Here is a 25,047-nt window from a genome sequence, read left to right as displayed (position 1 = left end):
TAATCTAAATGACTAAATTTACAGTATTAGTGAAACAAATTCTCTGTGGTACAATTCTGTTTGCCTGCATTCACAGTTCTTCCATAAAACTAAAGTTTTAAATGGAAATCTTAACCAGCTTTCATTGTGCTGACAAGAAGCTAACCATTCAAGAGAATTTGAAATTGACCAAAACAAAGTTTAACACCAAAGGCAAATTAGGGTTTCAAGTTCACTCATTCAATTTCAAAATCTGCCCACTTTCTCAATAGTGACTGTGCGGGGAAAGCCGAACACTTATAATGCAGCCTGCAGATATTAGCTGGAGTCTAGAACAGACAGCAAATGTGGTAACAGCACAAAACTCTGCAATAAATGTGAAACTGATGTCATTTTTCTTCCTTTCCTCTTCTCCCACAATCAAACAATGTTCATGGCAATAGTGAAGTCCACTCATTGAAATCAAGCATCCTACTTTGCATCTTTTATTTAAAGATACAGCACTGCATCTCTTCCAGCCCATGAGCCCATGCTGCCAAATTACACCCATGTGACCAATTAACCGACCAACTTGCACATCTTTGGAATATGGGAGGAAACCTACACTGTCATGGGGAGAATGTACAAGCTCCTTACACACATTGGCAGAACTGAACCCTCAGGGGGTTAATGTTGGGTGAATTATTTGTATGTGTTGCATTGAAGTCCTCCCACACCACCAGCTTCTGTGAAGCAATTAGGTGGGACTTGCCTTTAGCACATTGTGCACCAATCGTTCCAGTATCTGATGGGGGGAAATACACATATTTTATCCTGGCCATTAATGGCAAGGCTACCATTTAATTCTCAAACTGGTACTGAGTCACCTTTTGGTAGAAGTTCTTCTCTGTTGCTGAGATTGAAGGAACATCACCAAGTCAAGATCATGAGGAGAAAATGCAGATGGACATGGAGTCATCAAATTCTGCTGCATGGAAACAGGAATTTTGGCCCAAACACATCCATGCCAACCAAACTAATCCTACTTGCCTGCGTTTAGCCCATATCCCTCTTAACCTATTCTGTCCTTGTACTTTCCAAGTAAGTGTCTATTAAATACTACATTGTACCTGACTCTATCACTTCCTCTGGCAGTTCGTTCCAGATACCCACCATGCTCTGTGTGAGAATCTTGACCCTCAACAAAGTGCATTTATTATCAAAGAATGTATAAATTAATCAACCTTGAGATTTGTCTGCTTACGGGCAGCCATAAAGCAAGAAACCCGAAAGAAGTCAATTAAAAAAAATAAAACCAAAACTCAATGCGCAGAGAAAGAGAGGAGAAAAAACACTTATCATGCCGAAACAATAGAAGCAAGAGTCAACATTCTGAACCAAATGGAGTCCTTAGATCGGAATCCAGGGAGCAGGCCCAAGCTTTGGTCTCAGTTCATCATATTAGTGGGGTAAATTGCTGCAAAGCTCACAGACACGAACCGCAGCAGCTGGAACAGTCTTCCAGCCTTGGCGTGGCAGAGCGGGGAGTAAACATTGCAGGAGAGTGAGCGAAATCAGCACAATTCTCACCTCTGATCTCGACACCGTGCCTTTCCAGACTACTTGGCCCAGTGTTTAACTTGTCCCAAGAGTGGATCGCACTGTGTGTTAGGACTGCTCCCGGCCTAGACCATGCCACTCAGTGACCCGCTCTGGGCCACAACCTCGTTGCCCGGGCCAACGCCATTCTCAACCTCTCCAAATCAGCCCAGAGCGATCCAACCTTGCACCTGGGTCAGTTGCTGGAGGGGCATTGAAACTCCTCTGCCACGACTCCTCCTCTCCGAATCACTCACTCCAACTCCACCTGCGTCGATTTTGCAATGCACCAGCGTGGCTCATCCCTCGAATTCGCTTCACCTTCGCTCACTCCTTCGTTGTTCGCTGTGATAGTTTACCTCAATTTACTTCAGAAAAGGTGCTATCAATAATGTTTTTTGTCACATTTCTTGCCTTTTGAACTACTAGTGAGTTGTCACATGGATTCAGTAGCATCATCTCAAACTGAAAGAGTCCTCTCTTTAAATTGTCCTCCTCTCACTTTAAAATCCATGTCCTCTAGTTTTAGACTGCCCTACCCTGGGGAAAAAAGAATGTGACCATCCACCTGATCTACACGCCTCATCATATTATAAACTTCTGTAAGGTCCCCACTCAGCCTCTTACGCACAGGTAAAGGACCCCAGCCTGTCCAGTTTCTCCTTATAACCCCTCTCCGGCCCCATGTCTCATTTCATCATGCCACCCATCTCATGTCGTCCATTGTAGATGGGGACTGTCAGTGACGGCGACCACTGTTTAATGGTTACCCATCTACGTTCTGTCAAACCTCTACGGGACCCAGGTGGGGAGCTGGAGGCTCCGGCTGGGGGGTGAGGGGAGAGGGGCCTGAAGAGAGAATACCTTGCATTGCTGAGCAAGCACAGTTTATTTTGTCTCGGCCAACAAATTCTGGCATGAAACAAGTGCAGCTTTAACTTCTCTTGTGCTTCAACCCTGATAAGCCAGGTTTGCTCAGTAATTAGGCATCCCCTCAGCAAACCAACTCAGATAAGTTTGCTTAAATAAGTGCTGTTGATAGATAGGGTTGAGTTGAGCTAATTGAATTCTATTTAAAACTGAAATAAATTCCAACTAACACTCAACACCCACTTTCCTGTCAGCCTTGCAAATAGGTTCCAGCTCTTAGCCAAGGGTGGTTGATATTATGCAGCCCACCTACTCAGTGATGATATTTGTGTCCCTCCCTGCTCGGTTATTAGCAGCTGAAAAGATGAGTAATGGACGGCAGCGATTAGCATGATGCATCCAATGTACCACTGGAGGGGGAGGGGGTGGGGAAAGACTTCAATTTATAATCTCACCTTCTTCAGTAAAGCCTGGTCTTCAGCAACTGGACATTCTTCCACTGCTTTCCAGAACTGGTCTAATGTCACTGCAACCAAGCAAAAAAAAAGATGAAAGAGTTTCATATCTTTGGGATTTTTTTTTCTCTCCATTCTTTTTTCCTCTGAGATCCTGTAATTGAGAGTGTTTGCAGCCTGGTCTAGCTGTAAACTTCACTCAAGTCGCTCTCTCCAACACTTTCAATTATCTGCCTAAACTTCCACACAGCATAAAGAAATTTGATCCTTTCTATTTCCAATCTTCTCCATTTCCACTCCACCTTACCCCAGTTCTTTGGGAGTTATTCTTCTCCTTGTATTTTATGTATGTTATCTACTATCCCTATCATCCGTTAGAGACACTTATCAGGAGGGTCCTTAGAATTATTAAGGATCCCAACCATCCATCCAGCCTCTTCGTTGACTTTCTACCATTAGGCAAGAGACTACGTTGTATAAAAGCAAAAGCAGTTAGGATGAGAAACAATTTCTTCCCCCAGGCCATTAGGCTTCTGAACTCCCTACCACATCACATTCGAAATATCACTGGTTAATCTGTACCGTACCTTACAATATTTAATATTAATGCACTTTAGTTTGTTATTTATGTGCAAATCATCTGTAGATTTTATTCTTACCTTTCTAAGTTATTGTGTGTTATGTGTACTACTGTGCTTTACACCCTGGTCAAAGAAATGTCTCATTTCTATATACATCATATGGTTAAATGCATTTTATATATATATATATATATATATACAGTGGCATGCAGAAGTTTGGGCACCCCGGTCAAAATTTCTGTTACTGTGAATAGTTAAGCGAGTAAAAGATGACCTGATTTCCAAAAGGCATAAAGTTAATAATGACTCATTTCTTTAATATTTTAAGCAAGATTACTTTTTTATTTCCATCTTTTACAGTTTCAAAATAACAAAAAAAGGAAAAGGGCCCAAAGCAAAAGTTTGGGCACCCTGTATGGTCAGTACTTAGTAACACCCCCTTTGGCAAGTATCACAGCTTGTAAACGCATTTTGTAGCCAGCTAAGAGTCTTTCAATTCTTGTTTGGGGGATTTTCGTCCATTCTTCCTTGCAAAAGGCTTCAAGTTCTATGAGATTCTTGGGTCGTCTTGCATGTACTGCTCTTTTGATGTCTATCCACAGATTTTCGATGATGTTTAGTTCGGGGGACTGTGAGGGCCATGGCAAAACCTTCTTGCGAGTCATTTGTGGATTTTGAGGTGTTTTTAGGATCATTATCCTGTTGTAGAAGCCATCCTCTTTTCATCTTCAGCTTTTTTACAGACGGTATGATGTTTGATTCCAGAATTTGCTGGTATTTAATTGAATTCATTCTTCCCCCTACCAGTGAAATGTTCCACGTGCCACTGGCTGCAACACAAGCCCAAAGCAAGATCAATCCACCCCCGTGTTTAACAGTTGGAGAGGTGTTCTTTTCATGAAATTCTGCACCCTTTTTCTCTCCAAACATACCTTTGCTCATTGCAGCCAAAAAGTTCAATTTTAACTTCATCAGTCCACAGGACTTGTTTAAAAAATGCATCAGGCTTGTTTAGATGTTCCTTTGCAAACTTCTGACGCTGAATTTTGTGGTGAGGATGCAGGGAAGGTTTTCTTCTGATAACTCTCCCTGAAGGTCATATTTGTGCAGGTGTCGCTGCACAGTAGAACAGTGCACCACCACTCCAGAGTCTGCCAAATCTTCCTGAAGGTGTTTTGCAACCTTTCCATCAATCTTGCGAACAGTTCTCTCGGAAAGTTTTCTTAATCTTTCAGACCTCAACTTGACTTCCACCATTCCTGCTAACTGCCATTTCTTAGGTTACATTACGAACTGAGGAAACGGCTACCTGAAAATGCTTTGCTATCTTCTTATAGCCTTCTCCTGCTTTGTGGGCATCAATTATTTTAATTTTCAGAGTGCTAGGCAGCTGCTTAGAGGAGCCCATGGGTACTGATTGCTGGGACAAGGTTTGAGGAGTCAGGGTATTTATAAAGCTTTGAAATTTGCATAGCCTAGCCTTTCCTAACGATGACTGTGAACAAGCCATAGCCCTAACAAGCTAATTAAGGTCTGAGACCTTGGTCAAAGTTATCTGAGAGCTCAAATCTTTTGGGGTGCCCAAACTTTTGCATGGTGCTCCTTTCCCTTTTTTCACTCTAAAATTGTACAAAACAAAAATAACACACTTATCTTAAAATGTTGAAAAGAATGTTCCTCTTTAACTTTATGACTTTTGGAGATCAGCTCATGTTCTACTCACTTAACTATTCACAGTAACAGAAATTTTGACCGGGGTGCCCAAACTTTTGCATGCCACAGTATATGTATATAGTTTAATGACAATAAACTTAACTTTCAGAGGGTGGGGAGGGCACCTTGGAAAGAGGGAGCCCCAGCTGTGCAGCACACTCTCAGCACTGTACCGAAATGGCCCCATCTACCCTTTCAGGTGGACAGGAAAGAAGTAAGCAAGTCTCTGTTCAGTGAGGAGCTTGTTTATCAATGTCACTGCAAAATGCCAAGTAGATATTTATCTCACTGTTCTCTGTGGGACTTTGCTGTGTACATAAGTCGGTGCCATATTTTCCTACATTGCAACAGTTGCTACACTTAAGAACACTTGAATAGCTGTGAAGTGTTTTGGCATGTCAGTTATCATGAAGCAATATCAAAAAGTAGGTTATTGATTTTTTTGTTCTGTTCTAGTTAGGACGGAAAGTTAACAGCACAGTTGAGATTCTTCAGGATGTCAATGCTCAGGAGTGTTTCCGCTGGAATGTATTTCCCATTTTGTTGAATTGTCTGGCGACAACGATTGGATGCAGGAACTTTGCCAGTGTCTTGTGGAATAAAGTTACGCAGTTTGGGATATAAAAAAATACACAGCAATCAAAAACTGGTTGCTGAGTTTCACTGAAGTTACACCCAACATTGAATTAGCAGGCTGAAGCAGATTTACACCCAGGTCTTGAACATGTGCATTGTCCTATTTAGCTGCAATTGATTAGTCCCATGGAAAACTTTAATTTTTAATCCAAGCACTATTACACAAAATCTAAAATTCTGAAATCTAAATATCTGACATTTTATTGTATGCAAACATTTATGTTTATACTAAATTTGAAAGAAAAGCAGAACTACTGTTGCATGCAAATGCACATTTTTAAAGCTTTTTTTTACTTGTGTGGGTGGCTAAAAGAAGAGAAAAGGTTATCTGCTACCTACAGAAAATTGTGACAGACAATACTGTCTGACCCACATCATTTAAATTTGTTAGGAACTTAATGTAAGCAGTTCATGCTTTTTTAAAAATGATTTTAGCACTCACAGATCAACCCACTGCAGATTGGATAGTGCTTACAATGAACGTATTTTGAGTAAGCCTAAAGTATTGACAATATCCTTATATTGGATGATGCTGTACCAGCTATCCACTTACTTTAAGAACTTCCTGTGGTGAAACACTTTTGAGCACAAGTCAGTAGGGCAGGTTTGCACCAAATGTCCTGGAGGCCTTGTTAGCTCTTGTGGGATAGTTCCATCAGTCATTTGGCATCATCTGGAACATTCTAAAATAAGCACCCTGACCTCACTTGGGTGGTGGTCAGAATGGCCCTCTCTGTCGGATCTTTCTTGAGGAGCCAGAGTCTAGTCTTAGTCCCACCACACACTGCCTTCTGGGTGGCTGTGGTGCGGATGAAATGGTCACCCCCTCCTTGTGGGCCGTGCGTTTGCCACGGTGGTCTGGAAAGAGGTGCAGTGGTATTTAAGAGCAGCTGTGTAACACGAGACTCTGGGTGGTTCCTGAGGACACACACTGCTGCTGGAGGATCGTAATCTCGGCGAAAGATGCACTTTGATCTGCCTGAAACGGTTGGTCTGCAAGTGAAGATGTCAACAAGTGACTAATGCCAATTAGAAAAAAAAATCCAAGCACAGGGTTACGTGCTGAGTAATGCAATGAAGCTCAGAGTCATCTTTGCAAAGGCAACAAACATTCTGTATTCTTGCTGGCACTGGACACTAAAGAAATGGGCCAGAGTAACAGCTTCTCAAACGTTTCACAAATACAATGTTTAACGGACATATGGATGTACTGTAAGTAAATGTATTGATTTGCTTGGTATTGTGAATGAAGATGATTAAAGATCTGTATATAAGGTCTGTTTTTGGAAAACATTCTTATATTGTCATGCACTGTACGTTGCGTCACCAATAGACTGAGCAGCACATAAGTTTGCATCAACGCCTGTGGTTCCCCCACCTGATGGCAATTTTGAAACATAATGTAGAATGCTCTTCAGTACTTTCGAAAATGTAACAGGACCTTTGAAGACAAAAGTATTCTTTTCTGCTGAGAATTTTTTACTTTGATCTATGTAAGCAGGAGCTTAATATATTGTTTCACACCTTAAATAATCATCTATGGAATTAATTCTTTAAATTTAAATTTTCACCAGTAGTCTCTGTGTACCTTTGGAAAGGAATTTAGCTTGATTAACATCTGAAAGTAAGAACTGATAAGTGGTGATTACTTTCACAATATTTCTCTATCATTGATTTTGCAGACTGAATATTAAGCACACTCAGATGATATCACCCTTGAGTCTATTTGACAAGGTGGAGTGGGAGGTAATACTGGTGTTAACTTGCACAGTTTAAATTGATAAATCATGGATTAATGTTACACGCAGAGAGGGAAAAGCAATTAACAAAATGCAGAATAAAGTGTTACAGAGAAAATACTTCGAAAATAACATTATTAACAATTCTTAGAGACACAGAATCTAGATTTAAAAGAGAATATTTACAATGAAAGTTATGGACTAGGCAGTTTAAATGATTTGGCATAGACTAGATGGGCCGAATGGCCTGTTTCTGCGCTGTAGTTTTTAAAAAACTATGAATGTTTATCATTAGATTTGCAGAGAACAGCTTGCAAAGAGTTGACGCCATTGAAGCTGCTATAGATGATGAAATAACAATGAAGTTTATAACATGCATTGTAATTCACATGGAAACCAAACATCCATTTCAACATTCCAGTGTGGTGCAACTAGAAAAGCTGCTGCCGTAGAGTTTCAGCAATCCATGGTTAATCCCTTCCTACGGTGCTGTCTGTGTGGAATTTGCGCATTCTCCTGTGTGACTGTGTCGGCTTCCTGTACGTGCTCTGGTTTCATAGTGAGATACTGCACAGGAACAGGCCCTTCAGCCCACTGAATCAACACCCACCATCAAGCACCCATTTACACCAATCCTACATCAAATCTACTTTGTTTTTGATCCTTCCCAAACATTTATCAACTTCCCTCAGTTTCTGCTGCTCACCTGCAATGTACACTGGCCAATTAACACACCAACCCGCACATATCTGGGACGAGGGAGGAAACTGAAACCCATGAATTCCTTCCACATCCCATAAGTGTGTGTGTGTGTGTGTGTGTGTGTGTGTGTGTGTGTGTGTGTGTATATGTGTATGTGTGTGTGCGTGCATGTGTGTCTGCGTGTGTGTGTGTGCGTGTCTGTGTGTGCATGTGTGTGTGTGAGTGTGTGTGTCTGTGTGTGCGGGTGTGTGTGTCTGTGTGTGTGTGTGTATGTGTGTGTATGTGCGTGTGTGAGTGTGTGTGCGTGTGTGCATGCGTGTCTGTGTGTGCGTGTGTGTGCATGTGTGTCTGTGTGTGTGCATGTGTGTGTCTGTGTGTGCGTGTGCATGTGTGTCTGTGTGTGCATGTGCATGTGTGTGTGCGTGACTGTGTGTGTGCGTGTGTATGTGTGTGTGCGTGTCTGTGTGTGTGTGCATGTGTGTCTGTGTGTGTGCGTGACTGTGTGCGTGTGTGTCTGTGTGTGTCTGCGTGTGTATATGTGTGTGTGTGTATGTGTGTGTATGTGTGTGTGCGTGTCTGTGTGTGCGTGTGTGTGTCTGTGTGTGTGTGCGTGTGTATATGTGTGTGTGTGTATGTGTGTGTGCGTGTGTGTCTGTGTGTGTGCGTGTGTGTGTCTGTGTGTGCGTGTGCGTGTGTATATGTGTGTGTGTATGTGTGTGTGCGTGTCTGTGCGTGCATGTGTGTGTGTTTGTGTGTGTGGTGGGAGGTTAACTGATCACTCTAAGTTTGTCCCCGTGTGTGGATGAGTGGCAGAATACGGGAAGGGGGGTGCAGTCTTCGAAGGGAACGTGTGGAGAATACAATGGTCGAGAGCAGTGTTTGTATATGACGGGGTGTCTGATGGTCAGCAAGGACTCGGTGGTTCCATGCTTTTACACTCTATGACTCACATGTACAGTGTTACATCACAGCTGCTCGTATGAGACGGCTTCTTAAGGGTGCCCCGGAAAATTATTTATGTAGACACAGTGCAGAATAGACGCTTCCGGCCTTTAGAGCCACACCACCCAGGAATCTCTGATCATGGGACAATGTACAATGAGCAATTAACCTATCAACTGGACTGTGGGAGGAAACCCATGCGGTCACAGGGAGAACGTACAAACTCCTTACAGGCGGCAGTGGGAACTGAACCCCAGTCTGTCTGTACTGCAGAGCGTGGTGCTAACCACTATGCCTGCCTATATTCACACCTATATTTCCTTGGGAGTTTGAGGAGATATGGCACGTCACCAAAGACACTCACAAATTTCTACAGATGTACCGTGAAGAGCATTCCGACTGGCTGCATCGCCCGTCTAATATGGTGGGGAGGGGCACTGCACAAGATCGAGATAAAATGCAGTAAGTTATGAATTCAGTTAGCCCCCATCATGAGCACTAGCCTCCCCCAGCATCCAGGACAAGGAACGATGCCTCAAAAAGGTGACATCCATCATTAAGGACACCCACATCACCTAGATGCCCTCTTCTCATTGCTACCATCAAGAAGGAGGTACAGGAGTCTGAAGACACACACTCAGCAATTCGGAAACGGCTTCTTCCCCTCTGCCATCAGATTTATGAATGGACACTGAACCCATGAACACCACATCTACTTTTTTTTGCACTACCTATGTAATTTAACTTTATATTTTTTTTTCTCACTGTAATTTTATTATTATATATTGCCTCATAAATAATTCCACTACGTATGCTGGTGATATTAAACCTGATTCTGAAATGCAGAAACCAGAAAGCTGGTGTGTGAATACCCGACTGTTCAAAAGGCTTGTAATAATAGCATCTTATGTGTGGGGGGGGGGGGGAAACCAAGGTGATATGTGGCTGAAATTTTAACACAGCAAGTAGTTAGGATTGGAAATGCATTGCTGGGAATTGGGGAAGGTGGGGCTGGTAGTAGGTCAGCTGTTGCTGTGGTAATGACGGCAGATTCATTCACAGAACTGGGAACGCATTCAATAGGGAATACAGACTCAGGGTTGCGGGGAGAGGCTGTGGGAGGAAGACCAGTCGATTTGCTCTTGCATTGAACCGACATGGACTCAATGACCTGAATAACCTTCCTCTGTGCTGCCTCCTTCCTTTGATTCTGCGGTTCACTGATAGAGTCACCACTGAAACACAGTGAATAGTATACCAAACGTATCTCACAGATAAAGCTTAAACTTCACAGACCAGGTTGGGGGATTCCAATTTCAAATTTAATTATCCGCAAACAGCCTTCAAGTTATCTTTTAAATTGCAGTCTCGTTCCCCTCCATTTTAATTATTGTGGGGAGTTAAAATCAATAGAGTGGCTGCCATCCAAAAAAAATATTAGCTTATTTACGGGAATGTTGCCAGGATGCGAGGGCCTGAGTTTTAGGGAGAGGTTGGCAGACTTTCTTGAGGTGTGACATCAGGAGCAGCAAAGATAGGAGGATTGGGCAGGCTTTTTCCCTGGGAAAGGGAGCCAAAAACTGGAGCACGTTGGATTAAGGTGAGGGGGAAAAGATTTAAACAGGACTCAGGGAGAGAAAGATTTAAACGGGACCCAAGGAGCAACTTCTTCACACAGAAGGCGATGTGCATAAAGAACGAGCTGCTGGAGAAAGTAGTTGAGGCAGGTACAATAACAACATTTAAGACATTTGAATAAGTATATGGATAGAAAAGATACGGAAGGATATCAGCCAAGTGCAGGTAAACAGCACTGGTTTAGGTGGTAAACATAAAAATAGTCTGCAGGTGCTGGAAATCCAGAGCAATACTCCCAAAATAACTCAGCAAGTCAGGCAGCATTTATGGAAAGAAATAAACAATCGGCTTTTTTGGGCTGAGACTCTTCTTCGGGACACTTGCGTCAGCATGCAGGATCTGGGCCAAAACGCCTGTTTCCATGTTGTATGACTGTATGTTTTCCGCTGGGGTTGGGTGAGACTACAATCAGAGGTCATGGGTTAAGAGTGAGAGATGAAAAGTTTAAGGGGAAAATGAAGGGAAGCTTCCTCACTCAGAGGGTGGTGAGAGTGTGGAACGAGCTACCTGTGCAAGCGGTGCATACAAGCTCGACTTCAACATTTAAGAGAAGTTTGGATAGGTACATGGATGGTAGGGGTATGGAGGGCGATAGTCCTGATATAGTTCGAAGGGAGTAAGCAGTTTAAATGGTTTGGCACAAACTAGATGGGTCAAGGGGCCTGTTTCTGTGCTGTATTTTTCGATGACTCTATAAATGCTGAGCCTACACGAGGGAGGGTGTCTAATAACTTGTCCCCTGCTATTCCTTTTGATCTCACATTTTCATAAGCAGTCCACCATTGGGCATTCAAAGCAGAAGAATTTCCTTCCCCACATGAGGGTGGTGAATTTTTGGAATTCTCCACCCAGCCCAGGGCTGTAGAGGTTTAACTGCTCGGTATATTCAAAGTGGACATCAACGGATTTTTTTAGACTTTAAATAACCGAGAGATGTGGAGTTAGCACTAGGAAGTAGTATTAAACTAAAAAAAAGCCACAGGCTCAATGAATGGTACAGCAGAGTCAATGGGCTGAATGGTCTATTCTTGTTTCTGTTTTTCTTCTTTTCATATAAAAACAATAATCTTGAAAACTGCTTCAGACTCTCCCTTGCTCATTAATAATTCTTTATCAAGCTTTACTATGTTCTCCCCGTGACTGTGTGGGTTTCCTCCAGGTGCTCTGGTTTCCTCCCACAGTCCAAAGTCGTACTGGTTAATTGGTCTCTGTAAATGTTCCTGTGACTAGGCCAGGGTTAAATCAGGGGTTGCTGGGTTGCGTGGCTCAAAGGGCCAGAAGAGCCTGTTCTGTGCTGTATCTCAATAAATAAATAAACCAACAGAAATCTGCTGTTCTACCCAGTCCGGGGTGCACGACTCCACACTTACCAACGTAATTCACCCCCGTCTCTCACCTCCGTTCAGGGGGACTCAAGGGTAGACAATAAATGTTGGCACGTCTACAACTCATAAATGAATTTTTGAAAAGTGGACCCAGGGTTTAATCCTGCTCCCTGGTGCTGGCTTTGTGGAGTTTGCACTATCTCCCTGCAGCCGCACAGGTTTCCTCCGAGGGCACTGATTTCCTCCCACTTTGCAAAAGCAAGCGGGTCGCCGGGTTGAATTGTCCACTCTGAATTGCCCCTACTGATAGAATCTAGAGGGAGCTGATGGGAATCTAGGGAGAATAAAATTGAATTAGTATAGCATGAGTGTAAATGCATACTTGATGGTCAGCATAGACTCAGTGGGATAAAGGGCCTTTTGTTGGCTTGTATCCTTCAGCGACATTTAAATGGCTCGTGTGAGTGATTGTTGAAAAGATGCATAGCCAGGGCCCAGTTCTCATGTTAAAAACCCCTTTGAAAGTCCCTAGGAAAAAGGTAAATAAAATGTTGTAAACAATTGGTGTTATTCATTCACCAGAAAGATTAAAACCTGCTTCAATGGTGAGGGAGGAAGGAACATCTGATTAATACATGTCCCTGTGTCGGTATACTACAGCAAGCTCTTGGCATTGAACTCGTGGAAATATCTGCAAATTTCAACATCTTCTTTACTCACTTCCCCAGTTCAGATGATGGGTCATTTACCTGAAGCATTAAGTCTGTTTGTCTTCCCACGGTTCTGCTGAGCTGTTATTTGTGATATCCTGCTCTGAGACCAAGGAGGCTGAGGGGAGGATCACTGAGGTGTATAAATGTGAAGAGTTTAGACAGAGTAAATAGGAAGGACCTCTTTGCTGTGGCAGTGAGGTCACACATTTGAAGTCATTGGCAGAAGGTTCAGAGGGGAGATGCAGAAATAGACTATATTCTGCGTTCTGTTACTGATTTTCTTTTTACATTATCTCTTAACCACAGAATAATCTGTTTGATGGCCAACAAATCTTTTCACTGGACATGTAGGGGTTAGAATTTTAAACCCATTGGCTAAAAGTGTGACAGAAGCAGAAAGCCACACGGTAACTAAGAAGTACTTGGTTGTGTGGCTCAGAATCAAAACCAGGTTTAATTCCACCAGCATACGCAGTGAAATTTGTTGTCTTTGCAGCAACAGTACATGCAGTACATAATAGAAAAAAACCCATGAACTACTGCAAATATATGTTAACTAGTTAAATTAAACAAGTGGTACAAAAATAGCAATAAAAAGTAGTGAGGTAGTGTTCATGGGTTCAAGGTCCAGTCTGAAATTGGATGGCAGAGGGGAAAAAGACTGTTCCTGAATCGTTGAGTGTGTATGTCTTCAGGCTTCTGTACCTCCTTCCTGATGGTAGCAATGAGAACAAGGCATGGCCTGGGTGATAGGGGTCCTTAATGATGGATGCCGCGATTTTGAGGCCTTGCTCTTTGAAGATGTCCTGAATACTATGGAGGCTAGTATCCATGGTGGAGCTGACTAAGTTTACAACTTCCTGAAGTTTATTTTGATCTTGTGCAGTGACTCCCTCCCCCTCCCCACCCATCAGGCCACAACTAGATGGTGATGCAGCCAGTTAGAATTCTCTCCACGGTACATCAGTAGAAATTGATGAGTGTCTTTGGTGACAAACCAAATCTCCTCAAACTCCTAATGAAATATAGCCAACATCTCGACTTCTTTGTAGCTGCATTGATGTGTTAGGTCCACGTTAGAGCCTCAGAGATATTGACAATCCAGGAACTCGAAGAGCTGTAATTTATAGGATTATGGACCCACCATCAAAATCTTGGATCGGGCTCTTTCTCTACCAGTACAGACACCATGGGCTGAATGCTTTCCTTCCATGTTGTAACATCTCCGTTTCTGCTATCAATAATGAATCTCATCTGTACTCACTAAGAAGAAGGAGGTTCATGCATTGACAGAATTTATAGAAGGGAGCCAGTAGGAAGGAAGGATTATTGGACACAAAACAATGATAAGCTGGAAGAACTCAGTGCACAAACAACATCTGCAGAGGGAAAACATGTTATTCTATGTTTTGGCTCAAGACCCTGCATCAGCAGCAAGAGGGGCAGAGACTGGTAGGTGGCAAGTCGAATCAGATGGGGAAGGGAGAATGGCCAGGTGGAACCAGGTGGGGGAGGGGGATGGGAACAGTGAACAATGGGAGCACAAAATGACTCTCGGCCCAAATTGTCGACTGTTATCCATTTCCATAGATGCTGCCTGGCCTGTTGAGTTCCTCTACCATTTTACATGTGTTGCCTTGGATTTCCAGCATCTGCAGATTTTCTCATTTTGTGAGAAAACATGGTGGATAGGTCAGTGTGTGTGGGCACTGTGGATATCTTTGTGGGCTTAAAAGTGGATACATCCCTAGGAATCAAAGTGGTGGGGCCCGGGCCTAGGCCCGAAAGTGAAGGAAGGCCTGAAACTTGAGTGCTGGGCCCAAATGAAAAGATCGGGTATGGGCCAAGTTGAAGTGGCAGGGCCCAAGTCCAAGAGTGAGAAACGACCCACGGTCTGGTCAAATTAAGCACTAGGCCTGATTGGAAAGGTCAGGGTGTCAGGGCCTGAAGCGAGGAATGGGCTGGTCTTCAGCTCGCTGCTCCACAAGGTTTACTCATCTCTGCACTGAACTGAGGCTGTGGCCTGCAACCAATGGGTTCTTGGACTGGCTGCAGTGATTGGCTTCATGGCTTTGAACTGACTTTCATAAACCTCAGTTTTGAATGTTACTTGCTTACTTTTATTGTTTGCACAATTTGTTTTTTTCCCCTGCATGCTGAGTGCTTGACACTCATTTTTACTGGGTTATATTGGGTTTCTTTGTTTTGTTTTGTGGCTGCCTGTGAGGAGATGGATCTCAAGATTGTATGTAGTACGCAGACTATGATAATAAATGTACTTTAAACTTTGACCAGCCTAAATGGAAGGCAAGGGGGGTATTTTGGGGCAAAGATTAATAAAAGGAAGAGATTAGTCGGAGGTAGTCAGCATGGCTTTTTTGGGGGAAAGATCTATGTGACCAGTTTGAATTTTTTTAGAAGATAACAGTGTGTATTAAAGAAGGTCTTCAATACCGTCACTGACAAGATCTCACATGGGAGACTGTTTAAAAAGATTGGAGGCCATGGGATTTAGGACAAGTTGGCAAACCGTATCCAACATTGCTTGGGTAATAGGAGACAAAGGGTTTTTGTTATTGGAAGCCTCTGATGAGTAATGTATCATGGACATTGTTGCTAGGGCTGCTACTGTTTCCTCTGTATATTATCTATTTGGATGTGAACATAACAGATATCATTAGTCTAACACAGTTGCAGTTGCTGATCACGAGGGGGATGATTGTAGCCTACAGGGTGACCTTGATGAGTTGGTAAAAGAGGACCACAGCAATGAAAAATGGAAGTTAATCCTGACAAGTGTGAAATGTTGCACTGAGATGGATTAAAGTAACTAGAACATAGGCAAACAATAGTAAGAGTATTTGAGGGCAAAAAGGCTTTGCAAAGGTGATGGCACAGATAGAAAAGGTGCTGAGGGTGCATAGAGGATATATGCCTTCATTTGCCAGAGTGTAGATAAGATTTAGGGAGTTGGAGAACAACTTTATATAATACTGTTTGGGTTGGAGCATTGTGTGCAGTTCTGGATAGCATGTAGCATGTAAATATTACACCAGAGAGAGTGCAGAGGAGATTCACAGGATGTTGACTGGTGTTGAAAGTTTCAGTTATCAGCAGAGACTGGCTTGCCTGCATTTGTTTTCCTTGAAGAGAAGGTGAGTAAACAGCTGATTTGATAGAAGTGCATAAGATTGTGAGGGGCATAGATGCTAATAGTGGGAAATCTCCCCTACATCTCCAGACAGCGCCACAAATTCTGCTCCCCTTGCAACCCACTCTTTCCTTTTCCCTGACCACTCTCTGCAGCTGAAACCACACTGCTGCTAACCACAGTGACGTTCTCGACACAGATGAACCTTGAACCTTGCACCATCATTAAAACGTTTCACAGTTTAGAGGCTGGATGTTGCAGGTTAGGCAGGAAGGAATATAATTAAGGGTAGTTTTGCATCAAAACCTACTAACACATCATGCCTGTAGTCTCTGACTCTGGAAATCCAGTATGCAACATCTTGTGCTCAGAGTTCTCATTTTGTTTTCCAATTTCTCCATATCCCCACTCCTCAGTAACGTTGCAAATTCTTCCAGGTGTTCAGCCCTCTAAAGTATCTACTCTTCTAAACCTCTGGCCTCTGACCATTTTCAAACTTAACCAATCCACCAAGTGCAAGACTATCATCTGCTCCAAAAGTCCTGGACTCTTAACCTCTCAATGCCTCTCTACCTTCAATCCTCCCTAAACATGCTCCTGGAAAGCTCCATCTTTGATCGGATATGTGGTGCCTAACCTTAACACCTTCCAATGCAGTTTGGTGCCAACAATTTGCTGATGTAGTTTGGCCAATTTAAGTGCCAGGCCAGACTGTAAAGGTCGGGCTGTCAGGGCCAGAGGTGAGAGCGGGCCGGTGTTCGGCTCACTGCTCCACGAGGCTTACTCGTCTCTGCGCTGAACTGAGGCTGTGGCCTGCAGATAACGGGCTCCTGAATTGGCTGCAGTGATAACAGGCTTCGTAGTTGTGGGCTCACTTTTGTGAAACACAGTTCTGAATGTTACTTCCTTACCTTTATTGTTAGCATGATTTGTTTTTCTCTCTACACATTGGGTGTTTGATGGTCTTATTTTTTAATGGGTATTATTGAGTTTCTTTGTTTTGTGGCTGCCTGTAGGGAGATGAATCTCAAAAGTGTATATAGTATACATACTTTGATAATAAATGTACTTTGAACTTTGAAGCACATTGGGACATATTGCTTTGTTAAAGATGCTATACAATACACTTTGCAGTTGTTGGCTGACAAGTGTGGGTGAGTTGCAAGAGGGGTTTAGTACCATATCACAGCAACTTCAAAGAAAGAGCAGTAACGGAAACTAGTGAGAAAAACAAAGCAAAAAAAAAAAAAAAATACAGGGCCACCAACTAAGGAGTAAGATTTTTGCTTGTGAAAACTAAATTCATTAACAATTCACCCAAGCATGGATCTGCCTGAGGAAGTCCACTAATACTGATTCTACAAACAGAAGCACTCATAAATCAGAACATAGCATGGGCATTGGTGAGATAATGAAGACTTGAAAGAAAACATTACCACAGCTTTTGTGCATTAATGCTGATGGTGGCCTTTTTATCTCAACGTTCTTTTCCCTGGACTCTTTCATTTTGAAGACTGATTCTTTCATGAGATAAGCTTCCTAGAGTGGGAGGTGGGAGGGGGTGGGGTCTTTACCTAAAATGATAAATGCTGCTGTGCTTTTTGAAGATAGCATTGTTTTTGCACCAACACTCATCCAATCACACCCAATTTCATCAAAGGAAAAACGCGTACTCTAGTCAATGTTTGACTTGTTCACCCGAAGTACCGAGACCATTGAACCTATTGCTGGGGATGGAGGAGATTTGCCATTTTAACAGAGGCCAGGATTCCTCCTGTTCCACGTACCTAAGCATAACTGAGAGTTTTTTCTCTCAGTTTGTTCAGGATCATTAGGAACAATGCAAATACCTCTGTCAGGATGCTGTTTATTGACTATAGCTCAGCATTTAACACCATCATTCCTACAGTCCTGATCAGAAAGCTCCAGAATCCAGGCCTCTGTATCTCCCTCTGCAAATGGATCCTCAACTCCCTAACTGAAAGACCACAGCCTGTGGAGATTGGAATTAACATCTTCACCTCGTTGACAATCAACTCTGGTGCACCTCAGAGATGCGTGCTAGCCCACTGCTCTACACGCTCTATGCCCATGACTATGTGGCTAGGCACAGCTCAAATACCATCTATAAATTTGCTGATGATACAACCACTGTTGGCAGAATTTCAGACGGTGATGAAAGGGTGTTTAGGTGCGAGATATACCAGTTAGTGGAGTGGTGTCGCAGCAACAACCTTGCACTCAACGTCAGCAAGACCAAAGAGCTGATTGTGGATTTCAGGAAGGGTAAGAAGAGGGAACACAAACCAATCCTCAGAGAGGGATCAGAAGTGGAAAGAGTGAGCAATTTCGAGTTCCTGGATGCCAATATCTCTGAGGACTTAACCTGCTCCCAACATATCAATGCAGTTATAAAGAAGGCAAAACGGCAACTGTAGTTCATTAGGAGTTTGAGGAGATTTGGTTTGTCAAATAAAACAATTTAAAACTTCTACAACTGCACTGTGGACAACATTCTGACTGGCTGCATCACCATCTGGTATGGGGGGGGCTACTGCACAAGATCGAAGTAAGTTGTAAAATTAGTCAGCTCCATCTTGAGTACTAGACTCCATAGTATCCAAGACATCTTCAAGGAGTGGTGCCTTAGGAAGGCAGCGTCCACCATTAATGATCTACACCACCCAGGACATGCTCTCTTCACAATGTTACCTTTGGGAAGGAGGTACAGAAGCCTGAAGGCACATACTCAGTGATTCAGGAACAGCTTCTTCCCCTCTACCATCCAATTTCTAAATGGCCACTGATCCCATCAACATTACCTCACTAATTTTTATTTCTTTTTTTTTTGCACTTATTTTAACTATTTAATAGATATAGACTAATATACCTCAGTTTTTTTCTCTGTATTTATTTATTATGTATTTCATTGTACTGCTGCCATAAAGGTAACAAATTTCACAACACATGCTGGTGATATTAAATCTTATTCTGAATCTAAAAATGTGTTCATTTCGACTTCAATAAAGCTTTGACATAGCTTTCTAATTGTTGCAGATATGTGAAGACAGTGGGACATGACTAACCCTAAATACACTCCTTCATGCTTTGGCATTAAAGTTTTATGCAGCATCGCTTTGAAAACACACAGCACAACATGTGGAATTGCTTTGCAACGATAATGAATTCTGAACATAATTGCAGGCCTTTGCACAGAGTGTGGACTATTATGGAGCACCCTATTTCAAGACTTAGAAATTAAACAAACAAGCAAATAGTCTTCAGGACACTGGCCTACATAATGACTCGAGAAGATACAAAATGAATCAAATGTTCTGTCCTGTTGCAAATCAGGCAATTAGATTAACAGATGGTTGTGAATGAATGTGCTCAGATTCCTTAGGGGTCAGCAGAAACAGAGTTATTCCCAAGCAAGTAGTCGAAGCCAGATGCCAACACGAGTCATCAGCAAGTGCACCAGCAGGAGCTAGGGTGAACTTCCCTCCTGCTGAACTGTGGTGAACTACATATACCTGTCTGGACTGCTCCTGTGGCTCCTCCCACAGACACCCCGCTGACTCCTCCCACAGACCCCTGCTGACAGCTCCTGTGGCTCCTCCCACAGACCCCTGCTGACTGTTCCTGTGGCTCCTCCCACAGACCCTGCTGACTGCTCCTGTGGCTCCTCCCACAGACCCTGCTGACTGCTCCTGTGGCTCCTCCCACTGACCCCTGCTGACTGCTCCTGTGGCTCCTCCCACAGACCCCCCCCTGCTGACTGCTCCTGTGGCTCCTCCCACAGACCCCTGCTGACTGCTCCTGTGGCTCCTCCCACAGACCCCTGCTGACTGCTCCTGTGGCTCCTCCCACAGACCCCTGCTGACTGCTCCTGTGGCTCCTCCCACAGACCCCTGCTGACTGATCCTGTGGCTCCTCCCACAGACCCTGCTGACAGCTCCTGTGGCTCCTCCCACAGACCCTGCTGACTGATCCTGTGGCTCCTCCCACAGACCCCTGCTGACTGCTCCTGTGGCTCCTCCCACAGACCCCCTGCTGACTGCTCCTGTGGCTCCTCCCACAGACCCCTGCTGACTGCTCCTGTGGCTCCTCCCACAGACCCCCGCTGACTGCTCCTGTGGCTCCTCCCACAGACCCCTGCTGACTCCTCCCACAGACCCCTGCTGACTCCTCCCACAGACCCCTGCTGACTCCTCCCACAGACCCTGCTGACTGCTCCTGTGGCTCCTCCCACAGACCCCTGCTGACTGCTCCTGTGGCTCCTCCCACAGACCCCCTGCTGACTGCTCCTGTGGCTCCTCCCACTGACCCCTGCTGACTGCTCCTGTGGCTCCTCCCACAGACCCCTGCTGACTGCTCCTGTGGCTCCTCCCACAGACCCCCTGCTGACTGCTCCTGTGGCTCCTCCCCCCCCCCGCTGACTGCTCCTGTGGCTCCTCCCACCGACCCCTGCTGACTGCTCCTGTGGCTCCTCCCACAGACCCCTGCTGACTGCTCCTGTGGCTCCTCCCACAGACCCCTGCTGACTGCTCCTGTGGCTCCTCCCACAGACCCCTGCTGACTGCTCCTGTGGCTCCTCCCACAGACCCTGCTGACTGCTCCTGTGGCTCCTCCCACAGACCCTGCTGACTGCCCCTGTGGCTCCTCCCACAGACCCCTGTCTGACTGCTCCTGTGGCTCCTCCCACAGACCCTGCTGACTGCTCCTGTGGCTCCTCCCACAGACCCTGCTGACTGCCCCTGTGACTCCTCCCACAGACCCCTGCTGACTGCTCCTGTGGCTCCTCCCACAGACCCTGCTGACTGCTCCTGTGGCTCCTCCCACAGACCCTGCTGACTGCTCCTGTGGCTCCTCCCACAGACCCCTGCTGACTCCTCCCACAGACCCCTGCTGACTGCTCCTGTGGCTCCTCCCACATACCCTGCTGACTGCTCCTGTGGCTCCTCCCACAGACCCTGCTGACTGCTCCTGTGGCTCCTCCCACAGACCCCTGTATAAAGGCGACTGAGGCCTGTTGCCCAGCCTCATTCCCCAGGATGTAGTGTTGTTCATTCTTCCAGTCAATAAAAGCCGATACCTCGCTTCCTATGTCTCAGAGTGAGTTATTGATGGTGCATCATGAACACCCCACTCCCTGAGCTCACAGTCCTTACAACCATCATGCTGCAGTAGTAACAAGATTCACCTCCTGTTGGAATGTCAGTTAGGATGACAGGAGGGGAGAGAGAATCAGTAGAAAGGAGGGATTTATTATTTCGGAGGACCTGTCCTGTGCCCAGCACGTAAATGCAATAACAAAGAAAGCATGGCAGTGCCTCTACCCCTTCAGGAATTTGTGAAGATTTGGGATGATATCTTTTGCAAACTTCTATGACATGCAGTGAAGAGTATATTGACTGGTTGCATCACAGCCTGGTCTGGAAACACCAATGCTCTTGAATGGAAAATTCTGTAAGAAGTAGTGGATACAGCCCAGTCCATCACAGGTAAAGCCCTCTCCAGCACTGAGCAAAATTACATGGAGCATTGTTGCAGGAAAGCAACATCCGTCATCAGGGACCCCCTCCCATCACCCAGGACGTGCTCTCTTCTCGCTGCTGCCGTCAGGGAGAAGCTACAGGAGCCTCAGGACTCACACCACCAGGTTCAGGAACAGTTAATGCCCCTCAACCATCAGGCTCTTGAACCAAAGGGGATAACTATACTTGCCCCATAGGTTGTAACCACAACCTATGGACTCACTATCAAAGACTCTTCATCTCATGTTCTCAATAGTTATTACTTATTTACTTATGGTTATTATTTCTTTCTTTTTGTATTTGCACAGTTTGTTGTCTTTTGCGCACTGGTTGGATGCCCAAGTTGGCGTGGTCTTTCATTGATTCCATTATGGATTTATTGAGTATGCCCACAAGAAAATGAATCTCAAGATTGTATATGGTGACATATGTACTTTGAACTTTGCCTGCCTTGTAGGGGAAACACAGGAGCTTGAAAGCCCAGAAGAGTTTCTCTCCCACTGCTGTCAGACTTGAAAACCAAACATCCCCTTCCCAGTTGAGCTGTGTCACTCTCAAAGCCTTCATTCTTCCGTTATTAACAGTTTGTACTATTACCCTCTGCCTGTTCTCTTGTTTTGTACCATTTACTCCACGAGCTTCAAGCGAGCGAGGAATTTCATGTGACAATATACTAACCTTAGTCGGGATCTGAATTTGAATGCTGTGATATCCGAGGTTGGTGGGGCAAGGGGTCAGTCTGCGTTTAACTGTAAACACTGGGCAAAGCTCTGAGACTCTAATCCAGTGATATCACACCCTGTGTCATGAGTATGGCTCACATTTAACTTGAGCTGTAAAATATTTCAGGAATGGAAAGAGTGAATCAGAGATTCAGGCAAATGATTAAACAGGGTTAGGCCTACATATCTTCTGTTGCCTGGTGAGTTCCCTGAGCAGTTTGTGTGCCGGGGTGGTGAAATGCCTGAAAATCAAAGGATGAGAAACAATTGCATCAATGTAATAGATCTTCCCACTGACCTCGATGAATATGTGCCAGAGCAAGGCAGGTAACGTGCTGGAGGCATGAGTTCCATGCACTGAAGGGTTCCTCTTTATTTTTCACTACCTAGGAAAAGAAGCACATGAACAATCAAAAAATGATACAAAAAATTAACTGTAAAGTGCTTGAAAACAAACTGTTCTCTGTCCATTATCTTCAGGGCCACTGGCATTAACATAGGCTTGTGACTCTAGCCTTGGAGAGAGCAGGGACTCGGGGAGAGCAGGGACACGGGGAGAGCAGGGACACGGGGAGAGCAGGGACTCAGGGAGAGCAGGGACATGGGGAGAGCATGAAGAAGATACGGAGGATCAAGATCTTGAGGTGCATAAGGACCAGTGAGTCAGGGATCATGGCAATAGGTGATCTTGTATGTGACTCAGCCATTGTTGGGTGAGGGGAGTAGATGAGCAAAAGAGGGTGGGGAGTGCTCGGAGAGATCCAGTCAGCAACCTTTGGGACCTGAGATCATGGAAGAGTTGAAGAAGGGATGGACATTATTCCTCATGTACTGACCAAAATTTATTCTTTGTGCATAATCATTAAAAAAGACTATCCAGTCATTATCATATTGTTGTACATGTAAACTTGCAATGGGAAAACTGGTTGCCAATTTGTACCCAAACAGTTCGAAACAATGTCCATGCCACCGCACAAAACAATCCCATGAATGCCCTATCCCACCCATCATATGTAACCTACTTGCCCCCACGCCTAACAATTCCACCTCAAAGACGAGAAAATCTGCAGATGCAAGAAATCCAAGCAACCCACACAAAATGCAGGAGGAACTCAACAGGCCAGGCAGCATCCATGAAAAAGAGCAAACAGTTGATGTTTCGGGCCAAGACCCTTCATCAGGACTGGGAAAAAAGATGAGAAGTCAGAGTAAGAAGGTGGTGGGAGGGAGGTAGAAGTACAAAGTGGCAGATGATAGGTGAAACCGGAGGTGGGGGGCATGGCATGGGAGGGGTGAAGTAACTGGGAAGTAGATTGTTGAAAGAGATTCAGGGCTGGAGAAAAGGGAATCTGATAGGGGAGGGCTGAAGACCACAGAAGAAAGGGAAGAAAGAGGTGGAGCACCCGTGGGAGGTGATGGGTGGATAAGGAGATGGGGGAATGCAGAGGGTGAGGGGAGGCGACAACCAGAAGTTCCACCTCAAATTCTCTTACCTACACTAGGGGTCATTTACGACAGGCAATTAACCTAGTACCTGATGAAAAGAGGGAGAATGTGCAATACCACACAGTTGGGAATTACTGACTGCTTTAACACCTACGTTTAGGATTGAATAATATCAGCATCTGAAGTCGTGCAAATTACAAATTCAAACTTCTTAGTAACATAATTCTCCAATGATAAATTATTGATTCAATAATAACAAAGGACTTTTATTTATTTAACATCTTTTGCGATCAGAGTATTTAAAATACTTCAGAGTTTCGACTTTTAGAGAACACTTCTCTGATGAAGGAAATAAAGTAGCCAGGTCGTGCATGTTAACGAGACATCAACAATGTGATAATGACCATTAAAGCAAAGGCTTTGGATTGCCAGCACCTGTAGGTTTACCATTCAATCCGTTTTAGTGAAGAGGGATAAGTATTAGCCAGGAACCTTGGGATTCTTGCTTTTTTTTTGATAATATTACATTTCCATCCTTAAATGCCAAATGAAGCTTGATTTAAACTTTCCCATGAAGAATGAGCCATCTAACAATGTAGCACTTCTGCATCACTGTGTGAAATTGTCAGTGGAAATGCTCGTGTGCAATTCCCTTTGACTCACAGTGGCTAGAGCCAGAGCTGACAATGGACAGGGAAGATTTAAGATTAGTCATCAGGACTAACAGACAGCTTGTTGGAAGAAATCTGCAGATCAAGCAGCACTTGCGGGAGTGGTTGATATTTCGGACTGCGATCAGACTTATTGACATGAAATGTTAACAATTCCTTCCCCTACAAATGCTGCACCATCCGCTGAGTTCTTGCAGCAGATTTCTTTTGCTCCAAATTTAAACAAGTCTCCGGTGTCTCAAGTTATCAGGACTATTCACCCCATCCCCTGGCAACTATGGATGCAATTCTACCGACATAAACTGGATAACTTGTGTTGCTGGGTGGAAGGCCCCTGTCTGGAATGTGAAGTATGGGAGTTATAAAAATGTCTTTGTAAAGCTGGTTCATTATAACCAGATACAGACAGCAGTTTGAGAAGTTTTATTTTATAATGATTTTGGTGTCTACAACACGCATGGAACACTGTGATGCGAGGTAAATTTGGCCTACGGAGGTTGATCCTCATTGCTATTGCCTGTTTGCCATTAGATCAAGACTGTGTTCTGTCAAGCCTTAGTGGCAGTCAAGTCCATAAGGATCATTCCCCCATTAACAAAAATCACGCCCAACGGACTTGTACTCCTCAAGATACTGGGGTCTTCCTCAA

At 44.3% G+C, this 25,047-nt stretch overlaps 1 protein-coding gene and 1 long non-coding RNA gene across 4 annotated transcripts in view; one reads left to right on the top strand and one right to left on the bottom strand.

The window, feature by feature from the left end:
• Positions 1-25,047, bottom strand: part of LOC140733105 (acyl-coenzyme A oxidase-like protein) — a 318,950-nt gene that overhangs the window by 47,124 nt on the left and 246,779 nt on the right. Inside the window, exons 7-8 of the mRNA XM_073055961.1 lie at positions 22,580-22,667; positions 2,883-2,953 (exon numbers count right to left, since the gene is read on the bottom strand). Of these exons, the coding sequence (XP_072912062.1) occupies positions 2,883-2,953; positions 22,580-22,667 (159 nt within the window). The remainder of the gene's footprint in view (positions 1-2,882; positions 2,954-22,579; positions 22,668-25,047) is intronic.
• Positions 1-25,047, top strand: part of LOC140733106 (uncharacterized) — a 539,087-nt gene that overhangs the window by 511,206 nt on the left and 2,834 nt on the right. The gene's annotated exons all lie outside the window — the stretch shown is intronic.

Source organism: Hemitrygon akajei, chromosome 9 (genome assembly GCF_048418815.1).
Source record: "Hemitrygon akajei chromosome 9, sHemAka1.3, whole genome shotgun sequence".
Lineage (NCBI taxonomy): Eukaryota > Metazoa > Chordata > Chondrichthyes > Myliobatiformes > Dasyatidae > Hemitrygon > Hemitrygon akajei.
This window is presented reverse-complemented; position numbering and strand designations above follow the sequence as displayed.